At 39.6% G+C, this 23,929-nt stretch overlaps 1 protein-coding gene and 1 long non-coding RNA gene across 3 annotated transcripts; one reads left to right on the top strand and one right to left on the bottom strand.

Annotated features, from left to right (window-relative positions):
• The first annotated feature begins 45 nt into the window (after nucleotides 1–45).
• LOC126624289 (uncharacterized) lies at nucleotides 46–1,856 on the top strand. Its single transcript, XR_007624040.1, has 3 exons — nucleotides 46–469; nucleotides 676–776; nucleotides 1,574–1,856. It is a non-coding gene; the product is annotated as an uncharacterized LOC126624289 (long non-coding RNA).
• Nucleotides 1,857–3,211: 1,355 nt separating this feature from the next.
• Nucleotides 3,212–16,638, bottom strand: LOC126624287 (uncharacterized). Of its 2 annotated transcripts, none has more exons than XM_050293326.1 (6): nucleotides 16,303–16,638; nucleotides 15,343–15,548; nucleotides 14,706–14,997; nucleotides 5,116–5,223; nucleotides 3,899–4,143; nucleotides 3,212–3,546 (listed from the first exon to the last, which is right to left on the bottom strand). In XM_050293326.1, the coding sequence occupies exons 1-6, from the start codon at nucleotides 16,492–16,494 to the stop codon at nucleotides 3,543–3,545; spliced, it is 1,047 nt and encodes a 348-aa protein (XP_050149283.1). In that variant the 5' UTR covers nucleotides 16,495–16,638; the 3' UTR covers nucleotides 3,212–3,542. The 2 variants fall into 2 exon arrangements, with proteins under 2 accessions (XP_050149283.1, XP_050149282.1); XM_050293325.1 differs by having other exon boundaries at nucleotides 3,212–3,528; nucleotides 16,303–16,629.
• Nucleotides 16,639–23,929: the final 7,291 nt, after the last annotated feature.

Raw genomic sequence — 23,929 nt, 5'->3', positions numbered from 1 at the left:
TCATTCACAATGTGACTGAGGATACGTCTATGCAGCTAGTAACTCCGCAGCCTTTGTCAAGAGAAATCACAGTGTCCTACCCTTCCATGTTGAATTTTACATCAACATTGGATTCGAGTTTTCTGACGATAATCCGACGATTCCGGCGACGCCCACCATCGAGGTTAGTCTAAAAGGATTCTTATCTTATAGCTGTATTGCATGTTAAAATCATTTTCGAATTTGTGATTTAATAAAATTAGGCTTTAGAAAAAATTTCATGATTTTGTCTAATTGAATTTAAGGATTAAATTTTTTTCATTAATGTTCTGGGTTTGTTGGGGGGAGGGGGGGGGGTTTGAATGTGATGTACAGAACTTGGTTGCATGGACTACACCCCAGAGATTAGCCACGGGGTGCTGGTTGAATTGGCTGAACACAGAAAGTAATTAGAGAAGACAAAGTCTGTTCATGATACTTTGAGCATCCGGTAGTTTTCTACTTTGGTTAAAGGTCGTACCCAGTGCACAAGGCTCCCGCTTTGTGTAAGTGTCAATATGTATTATTTACAAGATATACAAAAAATTTACCTAAATCCGCTTAGGCCTCTTAGGCGCCCGCCTAGCCGCCTAGGCACTAGGCGGTAGCCCGCCGCCCGACTAGCGCCTAACATTTTTTAGAACCTTGTTTGTGCAGGATAAAGCTTTGGATGCTTTAGCAATTGAGGACAAGAAAAGGCAATATGCTGCTGCTGAGAACTATCTAGAAGATGTGCATTCAGCTCTAGCCACTTCAGAGTAATGTACCACTAGACTTTTGTTATATGATTGTGTCTATAAAACTATGTAGTTTTGTTTACATTATTAAAGAACTGGTAGATCAAACTCCAAAAGGGTATTAACAAGGCTTACTTGATTCAATGAGTGTGAAAGTTTTGAGTTTTGAAGAAGCAGAGGAGGAGAGTTGTTTACCAAACAACATTATCCATGTATTAGGATGTTCATTCCTTTTATCGAAAAAGAAATTACGAAAACTTCTCTCTTAGTGATTAAGTTTGAGTTGGATGCTTAATTATATGCTATTACTATTAGTGTGTTGGTTCTTCTATAATTTTATTTCCCGTGGTTGACTGTCATTCATGTTTTATGGTTCTCCATCAGATGTTTTTGTGTCTAGAGTCTAGACTCTAAGCACGATGGCACCTCAATACAGTAAGCTTGGGTATTAAATATAATTGTCAGAAGACGTATGGCAAGTGCCTTCGCCCATGAGCGGTAGGTCTCGGGTTCGAGACTTGGGAGCAGCCTCTCCATAAATGGGGGTAAGGCTAGCCGACATTCACCTCTCCCAGACCCTGCGTAAAGCGGGAGCCTTGTGCACTGGGTACGACCGACCTTTTAATATAAAGTTATAAATCTATATCCTTCAAATTCTGAGATAAGTGGAAAATGAATTTAAGGGTAGCAGTAGACTATTCACTGCATTTGATACATATATTATGTGCATTGTTTATGTTGTAGGATCCAAGATAACTGCCGAAGTACATAGAACCATACTAAGGTCGCATCTTTCTAACTTATGTCATTTTCTGTAGCTTTCTTCCTTGCGTTCGGATTTAGGACTTAACATCCGTGAAGCACATGTCTTCTCGACAACCGTTGGCTACTCTTTAGATGTATTTGTAGTGGATAGATGGATGGTCTGTTGAGGTAGTTTTCTTTTACTATGTAACGTGTTTATCGTCATTCACTGTGTATTGGGTTTTGTCTTCCAATTACAGGAGTTCTTTTATCTTTGTTGTATCTTTTGTCAATAATTTTAGTTGTTTTCATACATTCCTTGCTTTAATCATTAGTCCCTGGATTTTACCTCTTTAATTTATCTGATAACGGGGGTGGTTTCGATGACATCTTTCGAGGATACCAATAAGCAAAGCCATTTAATTGATCAAATTGGGTGTGAAAAATCAAATTTTGGCTGTGGTTGAGGTAAACATGAACAGAGAGTGACAGAACACACGCATTCTCTTCTATGGACGTTTCCTGACTCCAAATGCTTTAATGCGTATTTTAGTCTTTGCTAATTAAGATTTGTGGGTTATCTTCCTTGCACTTTATATTTTTGTACTTTTTTTTTTTCAAAATCTAATGAAGCAACCAAGAAACTCAACTTTGCTTGTTACTTACCCTTCTCTTTTCCCTTATCAATAAAATTTTACTGATTGCAATTGTTAAATGTTACCAGGATGAGAAAGGGATCACCGATTTGAAATCAGCACTTCCAAGTAAACATAAGAAAGAGATTTTTTTTTTTTTTGCACAAAGTTGAAGAGGATTTAGCAGCTGTGATGGACTAATTTTTGGAAACGTAGACGAGCATATTCACCTAGGGTGAGTGGACTATCCTGCTTTTGCTATTTCTTTTGCTTCTCTTTTCATACCCGTGTGATTTCGAATCTCCCTATGCCTATGGTTGGGATATTTTGTCCAATGAGCTTATAATTCGGAAGTTCCCAATATTTGGTCTCTGGATAATTGAATCTGGAAGCATTATACATGTTTGTATTTGAATAAAAGTTGTAGCAATTGTGAGTGATATAATTCATGTCCTTGGAAGAGATCTTATTATAGTTTTTACAAAGCTTTGGGACAGATTCACTTTTTCATATCATGTGGGGTATTTGGAAAACCTGTACTTGGAAGTGACCATTTTATGGTTTTTCACAAAGATTTGGGACATTAATATCACTTTCTCATATGGTTCTTTACTAATAAGAATCTGTAGTGTATAACATAAGTATGTAAATAAATTTGACATGGATGTAAATAGATTTTAATATACTTCACATGTTTAACACAATTTTAAAACCCGCGGCATCGCGCGGGCTCAATTGCTGGTCCTTACTAAACATAACTTGTAAGATTTCAAATCCTTTAATTGCGAAAGGGTGTTGGTTTCCATTCATGTGTCAAGTAGGAAATTCTTCTTCTCTTAAATTATTGTTAGATCATTTTTTAAATTTATTTATCCGATTTGATAACACATTGGGAGGCTTCCATGAACCATCTCATCCGTAATTCCTAATTTTTAGTTTCCTCAAACATCTTATTTCAAGTTTAATGGTAAACTTGTATGCATTTTATGGTTTGCTAGCATGTTGGAAGTACCAGAGGTCTTCAGATCAAGTTAAGCTTAAACAAATGAAATGTGTGCTGTGTCTCCAGTATACAAATAATAAAATTCCCCCTCTTTCTTTCTGGGCAATATATTCCTTCACATGTCCATCGGCATAACTGATTCTTAACAATAATGGTAGTAATGTAGTTTGGTGGCCTACACTTGTTCCTACTTTCAGGCTTCAGTGTCTTCATATTGAAAAATGCAAATTTTGTACACATGAATGCACATTTAAACAGAAGCGAGACAAACATTTATGCAGTTTGATCATCATCAGGGGTATCGCTTTCAGCATTGCTTGTCAGGGACAGAAGCTCCGTCAGCTCCATCCGATACTCTAGACCCTTCAGGTAGTGTCCTAACAGCATGCACCTTAAGGAAACGATTCAACTGGATTAGTACAAAATTTATTACACAATCTATTGGAAAACCAGTTGATACATAATAATTGGGGCAAAAGAATAATAATACGAGGGAGCTGTTTCTAGCAGACTCCACAAAAGTCCTCATGCAGCCCTCTTATGATTTTTTTGGAGTGCAATAGAGGTCGCAGGTAAAAATTAGTACATTGGCTTGGGAAAAACTTGACATAAGAAAACCACCAGGAAATTGCTAGGCCAAAATACTACTTGCAGGGATAAATTCCCAATTTCCAATCAATCAGGCACCCAACAGAAAAGGAATATAATGGGGGAAGACACTTAGCATAATAATAATAAGAAGAGTAAGGAGCTGGCCTAACCAGAAGAGGAGACGTGCCAGGTAGTCCCGCGTTAATGAAATAAGGGGCTGAAAATGAAGTGAAGTGTTCTCAACAAGTTCCGCACAATCTTCACTCTCACCATTTATTACTCCAGCTGAGGCACTCTCGGATGAAGGAGGTGCTTTAGAATGCATCTTTGGAGAAAGGGTTGCAAGTAGACCATGGATAACAGAGTGGATTATTTCTCTCAGTTCAGGGGACGTTGGTTCTGATAGCTCAGCTACCTGTTCATAGAGTTAATTGTGTCAGTCACAAACAAAACAGCAATTCGGACCAGCCTGCCCGGGGTACTATAAGAAGCTAACACTAAAACTTTATTACCTGAGAGTACAGCACAATCATACTGCAAAGGTTACATGGAGAAAGAAATCTAATAATAATTAACCACATGACAACCTAAATACTTTTAAGAAAACTTAGAAATATCAATGTAAAATTATGCTACTGTAACCTGATAACTTCCAACGAGTCCGAAAGTTAACCAAAAGCCACATCATCTCTATACATCCATGGACATGAATTAGACTGCCATGTCAACATACATTATTAGTTTAAAAATGGGGTTAGTGAAGGATTGCACTCACGGACTGATTTCAGGTCAAATGAAGGAGTTTAAAGAATGATGAAGATTTAATAGTTTATGTCAATTAGTGGTAAATGAGACAATGTTTTCCACTATTATTGTTATGATGTTAGAAATGCAACTGGGTACAGTGAAATAACGTCAGCAGTAAACCTGGCATTTTCCAAGTTGAACCAAAAGTATCAGTAACTGCTGTCATATGATCCTTAAATTTCTCATTATCTTGAATGAAAATCGTGTGTTAGCACCACTTTGGATGTACATAGGAGAGGAAAAGAAAAAGAAGTTAGACCAACCATTAAAAATTTACTCTGTTTTTTTCCCCCTAAGCTGTCTTATAAAGAAAGGGGATTAGGAGAAAACTTTGTTGATCTACGATGTTGTAGGGAAAGTCTATAGAGAAAAGTTTTGTTATTCATTGCAGCATGGTACTGGTGTACAAAAACTAGCATTAAAAAGTTAACATCAGTCAATCAACAAATATAATGTAAAACCTGCAGTAGTTGCACCAGTCAGTAGCAGTATACACGAAGATCTACTACCAAAAATGTAAATGCACCTACTATTCCGAATACCAAATCAAGAAAGTTTTCAATGTTGAAGTAATAGCAACCTCTTCTGGCTGTAACGATCTCAAATAGTCCAGCAAATCATTCTTTTCTTCCCCAACAAACTGTTGCATTTGAAGAGCAGCACTTTTCCTCTTGACTTCATGGAGTTCCTTCAAGAAAGTGAAAAAGTAGCATGATAATAATTTTAGAGTTTAAGCACAAACAAATCATCAGTTGATGAGAAAAGTGCAGAAAATTTCAATCAAGACAATGTAAACTCAACTTGAAAAAAAAAAAAGAGATTCAAACATTTTTGTTTCCGGTAACTGCAATGAAAAAAACTCCAATAAAAATACTAAAGATTTTCAATCAGAAGAAAATTCAATGAGCATAAAATAACAATTAGAACTTTCTGTTTATGTGGTACAAGATTGGGACTGACGTGACTTTTCATGTTAACAAACCCTTCAATTCACCATTCTGTACTACTAATGACATGGAATGACCTTGGTAAGGCCATGTCTGCCAGACATTATAACGTTTTGAGAACAATTTAGACAAGAAATGAACTTCGCAACAGTTGGCTTTTTACCTGCAACTGAAGACTAAGTCGTCAGTTTTATCACTAACAAACGATTCTACATACAGTTACAACCTAAAAAACTTCCAAACCCCACCACTTGAATTGGTAAACATATACAACAACAACAACAACAAAGCCTTTTCCCACTAAGTGGGGTCGGCTATATGAATCCTAGAACGCCATTGCGCTCGGTTTTGTGTCATGTCCTCCGTTAGATACAAGTACTCTAAGTCTTTTCTTAGAGTCTCTTCCAAAGTTTTCCTAGGTCTTCCTCTACCCCTTCGGCCCTGAACCTCTGTCCCGTAGTCACATCTTCGAACCGGAGCGTCAGTCGGCCTTCTTTGCACATGTCCAAATCACCGGAGCTGATTTTCTCTCATCTTTCCTACAATTTCGGCTACTCCTACTTTACCTCGGATATCCTCATTCCCAATCTTATCCTTTCTCGTGTGCCCACACATCCCACGAAGCATCCTCATCTCCGCTACACCCATTTTGTGTACGTGTTGATGCTTCACCGCCCAACATTCTTTGCCATACAACATCGCTGGCCTTATTGCCGTCCTATAAAATTTTCCCTTGAGCTTCAGTGGCCTACGACGGTCACACAACACGCCGGATGCACTCTTACACTTCATCCATCCAGCTCGTATTCTATGGTTGAGATCTCCATCTAATTCTCCGTTCTCTTGCAAGATAGATCCTAGGTAGCGAAAACGGTCGCTTTTTGTGATCTTCGCTAGATTGCTCCGGTCATTAGTGTGGATAAGTATATAAATGGATAGAGATAGGAAAGCAAACACAAGATGTACGTGGTTCACCCAGATTGGCTACGTCCACGGAATAGAAGAGTTCTCATTAATTGTGAAGGGTTTACACAAGTACATAGGTTCAAGCTCTCCTTTAGTGAGTACAAGTGAATGATTTAGTACAAATGACATTAGGAAATATTGTGGGAGAATGATCTCGTAATCACGAAACTTCTAAGTATCGGAGTGTGGTGTCGTCTTGACTTGCCTTATCTGTCTCATAGGTAGATGTGGCATCTTCTCTGGAAGTACTCTTCCTCCATCCAGGGGTGGTATCTTTAACTGGTGGAGATGCACAAGGTAATGTATCAATTTCACTTGAAGCTTACTTGTAGTTTCAGGCTTGGTCAAGCGCGATACAAACCATGTAGTAGGAGTCCCCCAAGTCGCCGAGCTAGGGGGTCTGCTGAAAGAGGTGACAGACAAGGTAAGCAATCAGAGCTCCGACTGATTGTTCACCTTCTCCCCATCTTGCAGCAGCATGAAGGATAAAGAGAAGAAAAATGAGAAGAGATGATATGAGATACTTTTGCTTTTGAAGAAGTAACTTTCCACAGGCTTATTCTTGAACTGAGCTGGAGGGTTTTCTGGTTTCCTCCAGAGTATAAGGCCGACTGAAGAATTTGAGGGTCAAAACAAGTCCATCAAATCTAGAGTACGTTCCATCCTACTGATATGGGATACTTTTTCTTTTGACAGAGTAATGGATGTATCGGCACGTGTGCTGTTACGCTTGTCTCCACATGCTTCCTTGTATCCTTCGCACTTGCCCTATCTGTTCCTCAAGCAGATGCGGAATCTTCCCTGGAAACATAAGATGTTGAAGATGAGTACTCGAGAGCAATGCCAGGTAAGTAATCAGGTAAGGGGTTCCAGGCAGTCAGTTCCTGGCTGGAAGCTTGATTCCAAGTGCTGACTGATTGCTCTCTTTCTCCTTGTCTTGCAGGTAAAAACAAGGCCAAGGAAAAGACAGGGAAAAAGCATGATATGGGATACTCTTGCTTTTAACCCTGATGATATGAGATATTCTTGCTCTAGTATAGCTTGTTTGCAGAGGTATTATCGGGGGGAAAGAAAGCTGAATATTTCGAAAGGCTTCGTTGGGAGTGCCCTCTCAGATATGATGAAGGGTTGAGCATTTTTGTAGGTCTGCCTGTCCGTTGGGGATGGAGGTCGACATATATAGGAGTCTCCATAACAACAAGTAGTAATGCTATTCCTTTACCCTGCTTGGTCATAGCACGGTAGTGGGTCTGGCTCTCGAGATTCGGAGAGCAGTGTCTCTTCGATTTTTGAGGAAGTAATCATGTTGGGAGTCTGGCTCTCGAGATTCGGAGGGCGGTGCCTCTTCGATTTTGGAGCAAGCAATCCTGTTGGGAGTTTTGTCTCGAATGTGAGTAAAGGTTGGGCATGTTTGCTAGTCTACCTTGCCACGAAGCACAAAGGTTGACACACAGGGACTTTCCAATTATCCAGCAATGGTACTGTTCCTTTACCCTCTCTTCGCTTTTGAGAAAGTAGTCATGTTGGGAGTCTGGCTCTCGAGATTCGGAGGATGGTGCCTCTTCGATTTTGGAGCAAGCAATCTTGTTGGGAGTGTTTTCTCGAATGTGAGTAAAGGTTGGGCATGTTTGCTAGTCTACCTTGCCACGAAGCACAGAGGTTGACACACAGGGACTTTCCAATTATCCAGCAGTGGTACTGTTCCTTTACCCTTGTGGGTAATAATATGGTAGCTAGACCTTCAAAATTTATGTGTCTAAACTTTGTTAGTGCTGTTTCTTTGCTATTCTTTTACCTTTCTTAGTCAGAGCGATGTAGTGGGAGCTGCAAGCTTCACGTGCTCAACTTTGGCAGAGAACTTTGGCAAAGTTATCTGTGATACCCATGAGCTATTGTTGCGTGTGGGAAGTGGGTGATTGAACAGTAAGATTCATGTGCTTTCTACTTCACCAGAAGTCTTCGACAGAATGCCCATAATTTCCGCAAAGCTGAGTGTGCGTGTGACAGGTGCTGACAAGACTAGAAAAGTAGGTGCCTCTTCGATTTCTGAGATCGGCCCTCGTGGTCTCTGAGCAGCCCATCTTTTGAGAAAGCGAGCGCCTCTTCGATTGATTCGGAGAACGATGCCTCATCGATTTTTGAGAAAGCAATCATGCTGGGGGTCTGGCTCTCGAAGATTCGGGGAGCAGTGTCTCTTCGATTTTTGAGAAAGTAATCATGTTGGGAGTCTGGCTCTCGAGATTCGGAGGGCGGTGCCTCTTCGATTTTGGAGCAAGCAATCTTGTTGGGAGTGTTTTCTCGAATGTGAGTAAAGGTTGGGCATGTTTGCTAGTTTACCTTGCCACGAAGCACAGAGGTTGACACACAAGGACTTTCCAATTATCCAGCAATGGTACTGTTCCTTTACCCTCTCTTCGATTTTTAAGAAAGTAGTCATGTTGGGAGTCTGGCTCTCGAGATTCGGAGGACGGTGCCTCTTCGATTTTGGAGCAAGCAATCTTATTGGGAGTGTTTTCTCGAATGTGAGTAAAGATTGGGCATGTTTGCTAGTCTACCTTGCCACGAAGCACAGAGGTTGACACACAGGGACTTTCCAATTATCCAGCAGTGGTACTGTTCCTTTACCCTTGTGGGTAATAATATGGTAGCTAGACCTTCAAAATTTATGGGTCTAAACTTTGTTAGTGCTGTTTCTTTGCTATTCTTTTACCCTTCTTAGTCAGAGCGATGTAGTGGGAGCTGCAAGCTTCACGTGCTCAACTTTGGCAGAGAACTTTGGCAAAGTTATCTGTGGTACCCATGAGCTATTGTTGCGTGTGGGAAGTGGGTGATTGAACAGTAAGATTCATGTGTTTTCTACTTCCCCAGAAGTCTTCGACAGAATGCCCATAATTTCCGCAAAGCTGAGTGTGCGTGTGACAGGTGCTGACAAGGCTGGAAAAGTAGGTGCCTCTTCGATTTCTGAGATCGGCCCTCGTGGTCTCTGGGGAGCCCAGCTTTTGAGAAAGCGAGCGCCTTTTCGATTTCTGAGATCGGCATTCGTGGTCTTTGAGCAGCCCAACTTTTGAGAAAGCAAACGCCTCTTCGATTTCTGAGATCAACCCTCGTGATCTCTAAGCAGCCCAGCTTTTGAGAAAGCAAACGCCTCTTCGATTTCTGAGCAGGCGCCTCTTCGATTTCTGAAGCTCTGTCGAGTGCAGATTTTTATAGGGGCTGGCATTAAGTTCCAAAGCACACTTGAATCTCCACCAGTAGAAGCTTCATTATTGCACTTCTAAGATCTTGATTTGTCCGACCTCTTCTCTCTTCAACACCTTTGAAAATGTCTGGCCCCTCCGACCGTCGTTTTGACTTGAACCTTGTTGAAGAGGCAGCCCCGCCTTCTCCAGACAACATATGGCGCCCATCCTTCGTCTCCCCTACTGGTCCTCTTACCGTTGGGGATTCCGTGATGAAGAATGATATGACCGCTGCGGTGGTGGCCAGGAACCTTCTCACTCCCAAAGATAACAGACTACTTTCCAAACGGTCTGATGAGTTAGCTGTTAAGGATTCGCTGGCTCTCAGTGTTCAGTGTGCAGGTTCTGTGTCTAATATGGCCCAACGCCTATTTGCTCGAACCCGCCAAGTTGAATCATTGGCGGCTGAAGTGATGAGTCTCAAACAGGAGATTAGAGGGCTCAAGCATGAGAATAAACAGTTGCACCGGCTCGCACATGACTATGCTACAAACATGAAGAGGAAGCTTGACCAGATGAAGGAAACTGATGGTCAGGTTTTACTTGATCATCAAAGATTTGTGGGTTTGTTCCAAAGGCATTTATTGCCTTCGTCTTCTGGGGCTGTACCGCGTAATGAAGCTCCGAATGATCAACCTCTGATGCCTCCTCCTTCTAGGGTTCTGTCCAGTACTGAGGCTCCAAATGATCCCCCTCCGGTGCCTTCTCTTTCTGGGGCTCTACCGACTGCTGAGACTTCTCCTAAGCAACCTTTGTGAAGGCTCCCTCTTGTGTGTTTATTTTGACTCATGTATATGTACATATTTGTAACTTATCGGGGATATCAATAAATAAGCTTTCCTTCATTTCAACGTATTGTGTTAAATACACCAAAGCCTTCTTCGCTAAGTTCTTTGAATTTTCTTTTGTTGAAGCTTGTATGTTGAAGCTTTCTGAGTGGAGCATGTAGGTTGGGGTAGTGTTCCCTTAATTTTCCGAGTGAGGAAAACTTCTCGGTTGGAGACTTGGAAAATCCAAGTCACTGAGTGGGATCGGCTATATGAATCTTAGAACGCCATTGTGCTCGATCCTGTGTCATGTCCTTCGTTAGATCCAAGTACTCTAAGTCTTTTCTTAGAGTCTCTTCCAAAGTTTTCCTAGGTCTTCCTCTACCCCTTCGGCCCTGAACCTCTGTCCCATAGTCGCATCTTCTAATCGGAGCGTCAGTAGGCCTTCTTTGCACATGTCCAAACCACCGTAACCGATTTTCTCTCATCTTTCCTTCAATTTCGGCTACTCCTACTTTACCCCGGATATCCTCATTCCTAATCTTATCCTTTCTCGTGTGCCCACACATCCAACGAAGCATCCTCATCTCTGCTACACCCATTTTGTGTACGTGTTGATGTTTCACCGCCCAACATTCGGTGCCATACAGCATCGCCGGCCTTATTGCCGTCCTATAAAATTTTCCCTTGAGCTTCAGTGGCATACGGCGGTCACACAACACGCCGGATGCACTCTTCCACTTCATCCATCCAGCTTGTATTCTATGGTTGAGATCTCCATCTAATTCTCCGTTCTTTTGCAAGATAGATCCTAGGTAACGAAAACGGTCGCTCTTTGGTATTTCTTGATCTCCGATCCTCACCCCTAACTCGTTTTGGCCTCCATTTGCACTGAACTTGCACTCCATATATTCTGTCTTTGATCGGCTTAGGCGAAGACCTTTAGATTCCAACACTTCTCTCCAAAGGTTAAGCTTTGCATTTACCCCTTCCTGAGTTTCATCTATCAACACTATATCGTCTGCGAAAAGCATACACCAAGGAATATCATCTTGAATATGTCCTGTTAACTCATCCATTACCAACGCAAAAAGGTAAGGACTTAAGGATGAGCCTTGATGTAATCCTACAGTTATGGGAAAGCTTTCGGTTTGTCCTTCATGAGTTCTTACGGCAGTCTTTGCTCCTTCATACATATCCTTTATAGCTTGGATATATGCTACTCGTACTCCTTTCTTCTCTAAAATCCTCCAAAGAATGTCTCTTGGGACCCTATCATACGCTTTTTCCAAATCTATAAAGACCATGTGTAAATCCTTTTTCCCATCTCTATATCTTTCCATCAATCTTCGTAAGAGATAGATTGCCTCCATGGTTGAGCGCCCTGGCATGAACCCGAATTGGTTGTCCGAAACCCGTGTCTCTTGCCTCAATCTATGCTCAATGACTCTCTCCCAGAGCTTCATTGTATGACTCATTAGCTTAATACCCCTATAGTTCATGCAATTTTGTACGTCGCCCTTATTCTTGTAGATAGGCACCAAAGTGCTCGTTCGCCACTCATTTGGCATCTTCTTCGTTTTCAAAATCCTATTGAAAAGGTCAGTGAGTCATGTTATACCTGTCTCTCCCAAAAGTTTCCACACTTCGATTGGTATATTGTCTGGGCCTATTGCTTTTTTATGCTTCATCTTCTTCAAAGCTACAACCACTTCTTCCTTCCGGATTCGACGATAAAAAGAGTAGTTTCTACACTCTTCTGAGTTACTCAACTCCCCTAAAGAAGCACTCATTTCATGTCCTTCATTGAGAAGATTATGAAAATAACCTCTCCATCTGTCTTTAACCGCGTTCTCTGTAGCAAGAACCTTTCCATCCTCATCCTTGATGCACCTCACTTGGTTTAGGTCCCTTGTCTTCTTTTCCCTTGCTCTAGATAGTTTATAGATATCCAACTCTCCTTCTTTGGTATCTAGTCGTTTATACATATCGTCGTAAGCCACTAACTTAGCTTCTCTGACAGCTTTCTTCGCCTCTTGCTTCGCTTTTCTATACCTTTCACCATTTTCATCGGTCCTCTCCTTGTATAAGGCTTTACAACATTCCTTCTTAGCCTTCACCTTTGTTTGTACCTCCTCATTCCACCACCAAGATTCCTTTTGGTGTGGGGCAAAGCCCTTGGACTCTCCTAATACCTCTTTTGCTACTTTTCGGATACAACTAGCCATGGAATCCCACATTTGGCTAGCTTCCCCCTCTCTATCCCACACACATTGGGTGATTACCTTCTCTTTGAAAATGACTTGTTTTTCTTCTTTTAGATTCCACCATCTAGTCCTTGGGCACTTCCAAGTCTTGTTCTTTTGTCTTACTCTTTTGATATGTACATCCATCACCAACAAGCGATGTTGATTAGCCACGCTCTCTCCTGGTATAACTTTGCAATCCTTACAAGTTATACGATCCCCTTTCCTCATTAGAAGAAAATCTATTTGTGTTTTTGACGACCCACTCTTGTAGGTGATCACATGTTCTTCTCTCTTCTTAAAGAAGGTGTTGGCTAAGAAGAGATCATATGCCATTGCAAAATCCAAGATAGCTTCCCCATCCTCGTTTCTCTCCCCAAAACCATGGCCACCATGAAAACCTCCATAGTTGCCTGTCTCCCTGCCCACGTGTCCATTTAAATCTCCTCCTATAAATAACTTCTCCGTCTGAGCAATTCCTTGCACCAAGTCTCCAAGATCTTCCCAAAATTTCTCCTTCGAACTCGTATCCAACCCTACTTGAGGTGCGTACGCACTAATCACATTGATAAGTTCTTGTCCTATTACAATCTTGATTGCCATGATTCTATCTCCTACCCTCTTGACATCTACAACATCTTGTACCAAGGTCTTGTCCACGATGATGCCAACACCGTTTCTCGTTCTATTTGTGCCCGAATACCAAAGTTTAAACCCTGAGTTTTCTAGATCCTTTGCCTTACTACCAACCCACTTAGTTTCTTGTAGGCACATAATATTTATCCTTCTCCTCACCATAACTTCCACTACTTCCATAGATTTTCCCGTTAAGGTTCCTATATTCCACGTTCCTAAACGCATTTTGCTCTCTTGAACTCTACCCTTCTGTCCTAGCTTCTTCACCCTCCCCCGTCTAATAGGATCAAAGTACTTCTTTTGTGTGTCCCGGGTAAAGTTGATAGGAGCATATGCTCCCAAACAACTTTGAGTGGAGTCGTTCGAAAAGAAGTTTCTATGGCCCCCTTGCTCATTTAACACTGCATCCGGGTGCCGATGGAGATACAGCGACCCTTGCTCACTTATCACTGTGCTCGGGCCACACAGCGCGCCACTTACGGGTGACGCCCTAGCTTTAGCGCGATTTTGTTCTGGATTCATTTTCATAAGGATTCGACGTGATCATGGAGTGCCGGCTGTCGACTACCTGACGCCCTCCCCCTCCTCCTTTATCCGGGCTTGGGACCGGCCATGTAAGACATAGGCGGAGTTATTGGTAAACATATAATCGAGAAAATTTCAATCAATGGAATGTAAACTCAACTTGAAAATAAAAAAAGAGATTCAAACATTTTTGTTTCCGGTAACTGCAATGAAAAAACTCCAATAAAAATACTAAAGATTTTCAATCAGAAGAAAATTCAATGAGCATAAAATAACAATTAGAACTTTCTGTTTATGTGGTACAAGAATGGGACTGACATGACTTTTCATGTTAACCAAACCCTTCAATTCACCATTCTGTACTATTAATGACATGGCATGACCTTGGTAAGGCCATGTCTACCAGACATTATAACGTGTTGAGAACAATTTAGACAAAAAATGAACTACACAACAGTTGGCTATTTACCTGCAACAGAAGACTAAGTCGTCAGTTTTATCACTAACAAACGATTCTACATACAGTTACAACCTAAAAAACTTCCAAACCCAACCACTTGAATTGGTAAACATATAATCTTTAAATCCAACTTTGCTGAGGCCTTCTTGATGAGTCAGAGATAATACTTCTTTACAGCCTTGTGCTACGCCTATGGTGCCTTTAACAATTGTCACTTTATCATATCTCAAAGGAACAGCACAAAAGGTTACTTTAGATGCTTTGGCATCAAATTCTGATGAGCCGTGCTATCCATTCAATAAATCACAAAGTCCAACAAACACAAATGATTAACTTGAACTCCTTTCCCTACCATGAAAGATTCCATATAAAGCTATTTAATACCTTTTTGGCAGAAGATAAATGAGCCTGCAACTGAAGAATATATTGTTGAGCCTCAGGAGACACTTCACCAAGGCCTTGAATATCAATATTCTCCAATGAGTCTTCAGTAACTTCTCCAGCATTGGAAGAAAACTTATCTTTTCCAGGAAATTTGATAATATTTGCACTTTCAAGCAACATCCCTTGCAAATCAACTTTACCATTTTCTGGTGTTTGTTTTTCAAGCTTATCTTCACATAGATCAAAATTCCGTTCTAGACAAAGCCTATATTCGGCATTCCTAAGAGTATACCTGAAATAGAAGGAAAAAAACAATAGTTTGTAAAGTACGCACACCCCAAATTTTGATTGATATCGGTTGGCAAACAGAAAAAGTTCACTTTAAGTCACATAGTATGTGAATTTTAACTAGCTAATGACCTGGTTATCAGTTGAATAAAATAATACGAACACCAAACTTATAACTGGACAATTGATGTGGAAGAAACCAAAAACAGGAATCAATAGAGGAAAGCAAACAACGGTAGTAACAACCACCAAATAATAAGAATGTGGAGTTGTCTCTCTCTCAACAGCTGAAAAGAAAGTCGTGAAGCATGAAATAACTTGTAGTATTAGATATATAGTATTGACATACCCAGTCATCATTGAAGAAACCAACAACTTAGAGAGGGGTTCCCATAAGGCCTCAATAAGAACTTGAAATTGATCAGATGGAAGTAAGCCCAACATGCCTGAAATAGTCCTTTTCATGGCATCCACGGTAGTAGGTGGAACATCTTTCTGAATAAGGCTCACGTTCAAGGGTTCTATCTCTTGTATCAAATCTGAGAGAACCGACTTCTAAAAGAATGGGGCAAATAACACAAATGACGGAGTTATTGTCAAGAAATCAACTTATTCATTGATATCTAACATATGCATAGAACATCTGTGATGCTACCAATGTCGTTTAAGTATCGACTTCAATGTGTGTGTGTGTGTATGTGTAAAAAGGTCGTACCCAGTGCACAAGGCTCCCGCTTTAGGCAGGGTCTGGGAGAGGTAAATGTCGGCTAGCCTTACCCCCATTTATGGAGAGAAGCCACTATCGATCCCAATAGAAAAAAAAAACCAATTTGCAAAGTCATAAAATACACAAAACTAGTTTTTCCTAGGTATAACCACAAAGATGAGTGTCTAACAGTCCTTCCGAGGAAAACTTATCCCTCCCAATCCTACCAATGTTATGTGGATTGGAAGGGGTAATTTTCCTTGTGACTAATCGTCTTCTACCTTCAACTGCAAGGAGATTTGTGGCATCCACCTTTTCATTCAATATAGATTGAATCGAGGGAGTTATCTAATCCAATCTAATCACAGAAACCAAACAAGTACTAAGAATACTTGGGCATTCATATTCAATCCTTTGAACTCACTCCCAATTCAGTCCACATTTTCACAATTTACCATTTCTTAGATCATAATTCTAGGTCAACAATTTGAAACCAAGTTAATTGGAGCTAAAATTCTACATGCTCTTCATCGTCACAAAGTTTGAGGGAAAAAAATTCAACCTTAATTTAACCAAACAAGAGAGAGAGTTAAAACAGCTGACCTTGGACTTGGGGGGCCGGATTGGGCGCCTAAGATCATCAAAAGGAGAAGCGGAAGAAGCGAAAACTAGAGCTGAGAATCTTCTAGTTCTGGAGTTAGTGGTTGTGGTGACGGAGCGGAAGATAGGAGCAGGGCGGCGGAGAGGAAGTAGAGGACGAGAAGAGGAGGAGACGGAGGAGGGAAGGGTCGCCATGGAAATTACAACCACCACGGCACCGCTGCCCTTTTCTCTCTCTCTCTCTCTCTCTCTCTCTCTCTCTCTCCTAACTGTGAACTAACACCAACCACGAAAACCATAAACCAACGGATCAACGTTCAGAACAGTTCGGGTCAACCCATAACAGCTGCCTTAGCCTACCCGCCTTTTTCTGCTCCCTGCCTTCACAGGTCAGTTTCGCTACAACAGTGAAGCCCGTACAACCAATAGCTCTTCTTCATATGGATTATGATTGTGAACTGGGCCTTAAGAAGGAATGGTTTGGGCCCAAAAGTGTAATGTGCTCAAGTTAGATATTGATTTAGATTCTGTATGAAATGTTTTGCCGTTTGCAACTGCTTCGATGTAAAAGTGTTGTTTTTGGTATGAATATTGCAAAAAGCCTACTGCATAGCAGATCAATGATTTAGTGTGCCTCTTGGAACTCGAATTTAATCTCAATTATTTTTCTAGAACAAAAATATAAGAATTTTGCTAGGAAACTCGATTTTCACTCCTTTTTGGCCGGATTCTACATATTCCATCAAAATGAGATGGAATGTGCTGACATGGCAGGGTAATTTAGTAATTTCCTCCTATGTGGCATTTAGTGAGCCATTTTAATGGCTACGTGGGAAGAGGTATATTTACACTAAAAGATGAGAGAATAAATTGAGATCGAATACGTCATTCATGATATTCGAAACTAAAACTTCTTATTTGTATGTGAAAATATTACCACTAGACAGTAACTTCGACATGCACTTCCGCACATGCATAATGAACTTGAAAATATAAGCAATAGACTGCAACCTCAAGATTAAAGATTTTGAACTTCTACAAAGAAACTTGTCAAACGAAAAATTTGCTAACATGTGAAACAATTTAAAAGATTAGAGGTTAGGAAATTAAAATTTCCAAGACCTATCAAAAATCGATTTGAATATTCATACAATTGTACAGCCAGAAAATTAATCTTGCGCTAGTTGACTCAGCGCATGCAACTTATCTGTTATATTTTTGTTGCTAATTGCCACCGACGTCGACCCCAAAAAGAAAGTGAAGAGGATATATATGTGTCCATCACAATACAATCACAAATATGTTGCATAGTTGAGTAAATAATAATGCAACAACCTTTTCGACAAGTGTTCGATCGCCTACCTTCCTTTGAGATAAGTCCACAACTTTATATATATGGTGCTCTTACTTTCCATGCATCAAATCAAATCAAATCATACCATTACCAAGAATTTAGGAGACAATTTGTGGATGAGTTTGCCACTTGCCTTACAATTGGAGCAATATTTATGCATGCATATCAAGCTGTCTCCCATTACCACGTGGTTACATCAATTTACTTTGATGAACGGTTCATACGACATGTCTAAGTTGTGAAATTTTCTGAAGCATAATTCTTTCTCTTCCTAATTTCTCTTTTTTATCCATTTCTATTTAAACGGTTGTGCTTACACTACGTATACATCTTGTTTTGAATTTTTTATATAAAAAATAAGACAAAAATAAGAATGTGAGAAGGGGATAGAAGATGATAGTAATAGGATAGGAGAAAATCATACTCCAACTTTTCGTGCCACACTCAAGACTTTTAACTTGAAAATCAAATGCATATATATGGGTTGCTTTTACTCGAATGGAGTTTAATTTTGGTATGTGATGGATTGCTCTCATAGTTAAAGTTTTTTTGTTTTTTGTTTTTTGTTTTGTTTTTTTTTTATTTTTATTTTTTGAACTTATTGTGTTTTGGATAATCAGACATAAACTCTTCTCTTTCTCCTTAGTACTAATTAGTGTAAAATATTGCTTCTAATAAAAATGAGTGACTTCTTATAATAAGATTATTCTTTTTTAGATAATGTTAGGGAGACTAAATTTTTAAACCAAATTTGCAAACCAAATGATGCGTCACCAATAGAAAATAAGCATGTTAATCAACACTTGAATAATAATCTAATCATCAACATTTACATCATTTGGTTTAGAAATTTGATCTTCGTAGCATTACCCTTCTATTTTAGTGTTTCATGGATAAGTATATACCTTCTTTCATACCCAAAAAAAAAAAAAACAAAACTCTTAAAAGGGTTTAGTTATTCTTTTTGAGTCCTAACAAACGATTTTCAAGAAGAAAAATGCTAGGGAGACCACTTAAATAGACCACATTTGTGTACCATGTGATGTGACAAGCTAACTTAGATTGCCATGTTATTTAATTAGGGTTTAGACTATTTTAGCTTTAATTAATTTTTTCATTAATCTGATTATTAAGCCCAAATGTCTGCAACATGTCTCATATCGTCTTCTCAGCTTCCAAAGCCTTTGCCCATTGTCTTCAAACTCCCCACGCACCCTAACCTAGCCTAGCAGCTACTCAAATTCGTTGTTAGCGAGATATTTTTCAATATGACTGGTACATGAGGTGGTACACCACGTGTCATTATACAAATGATGGGATATGTGTGTGAAAAAGTTGGGTAAATTACACAGAACTACCTTAACTATTGGGTTATTAACACTACCTCAACTATTGGGTTATTAACAATTTCATACATTGTCTTTAAAAAGTTTCAGTGTCATACCTTATTTACGAATTTATTACAATGTTCTACCTCTGTTACATTATCTGTCAAATCCTACGTTATATGTTGATGTGGATTATGTTGGGTCTCAACCTCTCCACATATGAACTTCCATGTGGTTTGCCACATAGATTTCCCGCCAAAATTAATTTCCACATCATTTTTGAAAAAAAAAATAATTTGAATTGTTATTTTTTTCAACCAAAAAAACCAAAAAAATTAAAAATTTAAAGGGTCCAATTTTGGAAGATAATACAACCTAAAAAACCAAATGGCAATTCTACTTAAACACATGATCCCACATCAACACATGATGTAAGCTAGAGATGAACACAAATCCTACATAAACACATGATATAACCAAAAGATGAACACAAAGTCCACTTCAAACAAAACATTTGCAAAGATCAAAAGATGAACTGTAATTCATATGTCATCGGTAATCCATCCAACATTTACAAAGATATCCATTTGACATCCTTAAATATCCCAAAATGCACAGTGCACTAATTCAAAAAACCTACTGTCAAATCCATCTAGCAAAACAGTGCATTTTCAGGGTTCTAAATCAGTTCAAAAAACCAAAAGAAATTCAGTGTTTGTGATGTCTAATTCCAGAACCCATGTACCATAATTTCAGTTCCAATTGCACATAAAACATGAACTAAAAAACATTAAGTTGTTACAATTTCTGGCATCTTTAGGTCTTGGTTTGCCTTGCCTTTCTCTGCTTGGTGGGTCTCGGTGAATGAGTTTCAGGATTTGCAAATGAACCATCCCCTGTTTGTGATGCTTAATTTCAATATTCATTACTAAAGGTTAGATGTAAAGCAAGGTTCTAAACTAAACTTGCTGTTGTAAACAAATGAGAGGATTAGGGTTTTACCTTAGTTTTCCTTGTCCTTTTCTAGGTGCAGCTTCGACTGATGATGATGCTCTCCCTTGTACTGATGTGGATGCCTATAACAAAGTATAAAATCATTCAAGCACATGGATTAAAGGATTAAAGAAAATACAAAATGTTACCTGTTTATCCCTGGGAGGAAGATGTTGATGATAGGCCCTTGAATTATGTCATTCTTGCTTGCATATAGTACACTTCAAAGGACCTTGCCCTTTCTTTCCTAGCTTAAGTGGCTTAGAAGGACCTTCATGATTATTTGGTGGGTTGGTAGGAGTTTGTTCACCATTTTTCTCCAATTCAGTAGCTTCTTTGTTTCTCTTCTTCCTTGGTCTTCTAGGTTGCCTTGTATAATAGAGGCAAGATTTGTGGGTTGTCAGTATCATCCCATAATGACATACCATTCATCGACATTATTACGTGAGAATAAACTTCCAAGTACCGTGCTTTTGAATAGTAAGCATTCACATAATCCTTAGGTTTTTCTCTCTTGAAATGGATGGCAGATATTGCATGGTTGCAAGTTATTCTCGTCAAGTCATACTTCCTACAAGAGCATGTCTTGTCAAACAAGTCCACCACATATTGTTCCCCACCTCCAGCATCCACTTGAAATTTGGTCTCTCCTGACCATTGTGCAATGCACCTGCCACTTAAGAGTTTGGCTTCCTCCAACTTCTTCTTAATCTTAGGGCAGAGATCTCCTACTTGCTTCATCATTATACCTCACCACATTTGAAATCTATTCATCAACATAGTGTGAATCATTTGCATCATAGTTATAATAGGCTTTTCCCTTGCACTAGTATGACTGCATTGAATGATTCACACAAAATATTCAGCAACATGTCACACTTTGGATAGGTAGTCAAAGTGGGACTTGCTCCAGTGACTTACGGGCTTCTTCACTAGCCATTTGTAAGCCTCATCATCTAGCTTCTTAACCTCTTCCATTGCCTTTTTGAAGTGTGGAACCGTTGTTGTTTTGGCAACTGCTCATAGAGCATCATTCAAAGTCTTCCTCTTGAACAAATTCCTATAGTTTGTGTACAAATGCCTCATACAGAATCTGTGGTGGCATATGGGGAGAACCTTTTGAAATGCTAGAATTAGCCCATTTGGCTTGTCACTGATAAATGTCCACCCATTTTGGTTTTCTATACCCACATCATCAGCTAACAGTTGTAAGAACTAAATCCAAGTTGCCTTATTTTCCATTTCCACCACTGCTTAAGCAATAACCCATGTCTCATCGTTTGAATGAATGCCAACAACACATAACAACTGCTTTCCATGTAAAATCTTTAAGTGGCACCCATCTAAACCTATCAAAGGTCTACATCCTTCCTTAAAGCCTTCTTTGCATGCCCCTAAATAAACATATATCCTCTGAAACCTTCCTGTTGGAAATATGCCCTGAAAGTCAATCTTTGGAAGAAACCTTTCAGGACAAATGAATGGATGTATAGATGAATCTTATACATCAAATGGCAAAGATACTAATTCGGACTATCTCAATAAACGATATATGTCCTAAGTAGGTAATCCATGGACAATGGATCGATTGAAATAGTAATCTAATGATGTTAGATTACAGAGACCTTCTTCACATAACCATCGTGTCCAAAAGGTTCCTGGTCATAGGATTGTCGGAGGGATACTAACAATGCATAGACCGGTACATACTATGTCCGCTTCGATTGGAAGGATGGAAAGTCTCATCCCATTCGTGTGGTGACACTAAGACAAGTATGTAGGTGCTCATTAAGGGAATGAGTTCACTGAACACAATCGAACGAGAGTACTTGCATGGAGGTCTACTCACATGTCAAGCAAGTAACTCTAATGGTTGGAATAATGTAAGTAGTCCTTTGACCTGAGGCATCGTTGTTGTCTTGTGGTTAAGTACTTGATCTTTGATTATGTCAAAGTCACCCCATTCGCGGATGTCCACGGCATAGTTGGGGTTAAGCCACTTAGTCATGAAGGCAAGTGAATGCGCAACAAGGGATCTCTAATCATCGTTATGAGAGGAAGAATACTCTAAGATATGATTCGGGAATCTTCGGCCGAAGTATCGAGCGTAATAAAGGAAAGCGTTCCTATACAACTCAAAAGAATCATATAAGAAGGAATAATCACATTAGGGGTTTGACATAATATATCCATACCCTAGTGATGTGATTGAGAGTATTGTTTTAGAGAAGGATCGAATTGCATTGTAATTCCAACTGAATAGGTTCTCCGAACAAATTCTACATTAGCTTGGGTAGCTATGATATATGGTTAGATGTCACTCATAGCTTGTGAGTTCTTCTAGATGATTAAATGTAGTCGTTAAAGAAGAAGGTGAATTAAAAGGAAGTTTTAATTCACTAAGTGATTGGATTAAATTTAATCAATTGGATTGGTGCCAATCACCTCACTGCCTTGCTAATTAGAACCTAAAATGATTGTACACCGATACACTCTTGTAGTGAGTAATTACTGGATGATGGAAATAATTAATTGGATTAATTAAGTGTTGTGATTAATTTAGAAAGTCTAAAGAAATCATAAAAGCGATAACAGATCGTTTTGGGCTTAAAGAAACGTTCGGGTTTAATTGGGCCCATTGGGCCTAAACCCATTGGGCTTTTATTCAAGCATTGGATGACTTGAAATAAATGAAAGCCCAAAGCCCAAACCAACACAAGGAGGCCGGCCACTTAAAGGGAAAGGGAGAGAGTGAAAGTCAAGTTGTTGACTAGGTTTCTTTTTGTCTATATAAGGAACTTTATAGAGATATTTTCCTTAGGGTTTTTGTGTGTTTAAAACAACAAAGAGGAAAAGAAATATCTCTCTAAAACACCCAAAGGCCGGCCACTCAAGAGTAGATTTAGCTAATCATCTTTTCTCCTTTTGGTTATTCCTCCATCCATCTCACTACACTAGTGGGTATGGATCTTTAGAGGTCTTCTTCTTTGGAGACTAAAGGAGAACTAAAGGAGCACTCATTCTAGCAAAGTGGAGGAGGCAAGGAGGGAGGCTAGGCTCAAGGAGTTAAAGGAGCAAAGGGCTTGGAGGTGGTCCATCCTTGGTCTCAAGTCTAGATCAAAAGGTATAAGACTAAACCTTCACTTTGTTCTTAACTTAAATGTTTTAGATGCATTATATATATAAACCTATGAACCTTGAAGGGGATTTGCATGACTATAGCTTTGATATTTTGTTATAAATGCTTCCGTTGCTTTGGTATATAAAATTTGATTTGTATATGCATGCTAGTCATTTTGAAATCCCATGTGAAAAACTCATAATTTTCCCTTCACTTCCATCATCCAACTTCAACTTCACAGTGCCCAGGGTTAGTCATTCTTACTTCCTCAGCAAAATCCCACAATTTGTTATATTGCCTACATGTTTCCCTTCAATAATCTTGAAAGCTTTATTCAATGCTCTATAAGCCTTCATCTTTGTACATCCATGATTTCACTCGGATTCCACAGTGGATAAAAGGATTCGATAGGCCATATGAGATTGAGCTTTATCTGATCCAAGTACAAATCTATAGGTAAAGAAGCAGTCATATTCTTATTTTCCCAAGTCCTCCCGCAGGTGTGGTCATCAAGGACTATCTTGATTTGGATGCTGTTTGATCCTAAGCCTTAATGCCCTAACCCTTAAGCCCTAAACCCTAATGCCCTAACCCTTAAGCCCTAATCCTTAAGCCCTAACCCCGAAGCCCTAACCCCGAAGCCTTAAGCCCTAAACCTTAAAGCCCAAACCCCTAAGCCCTAAGCCTTAAACCCTAAAGCCCAAACCCTAAACCGTAAATCGTAAACCTTAACCCCTAAGCCCTAAACCCTAAACCCAAAAGCCCTAACCCCCTAAGCCCTAAACCCTAAAGCCCTAAACCTTAAGCCCAAACCTCTAAGCCTTCCTAACCTTA

Source organism: Malus sylvestris, chromosome 5 (assembly GCF_916048215.2).
Source record: "Malus sylvestris chromosome 5, drMalSylv7.2, whole genome shotgun sequence".
NCBI classification, from domain to species: domain Eukaryota; kingdom Viridiplantae; phylum Streptophyta; class Magnoliopsida; order Rosales; family Rosaceae; genus Malus; species Malus sylvestris.
The sequence above is the reverse complement of the archived record's forward strand: the minus strand, read 5'-3'. Positions and strand labels throughout refer to the sequence as shown.

Excerpts from the sequence above, each read along its gene's own strand:
- LOC126624287 (XM_050293325.1), bottom strand. The coding sequence starts at position 16,494 with ATGGCGACCCTTCCCTCCTCCGTCTCCTCCTCTTCTCGTCCTCTACTT. Across the intron at positions 5,224-14,705 it reads ATTTATCTTCTGCCAAAAAG|GAACTCCATGAAGTCAAGAG; the intron begins GTATTAAATAGC and ends ACTTTCTTGAAG. Across the intron at positions 3,529-3,898 it reads CTGGCACGTCTCCTCTTCTG|GTGCATGCTGTTAGGACACT; the intron begins GTTAGGCCAGCT and ends CGTTTCCTTAAG.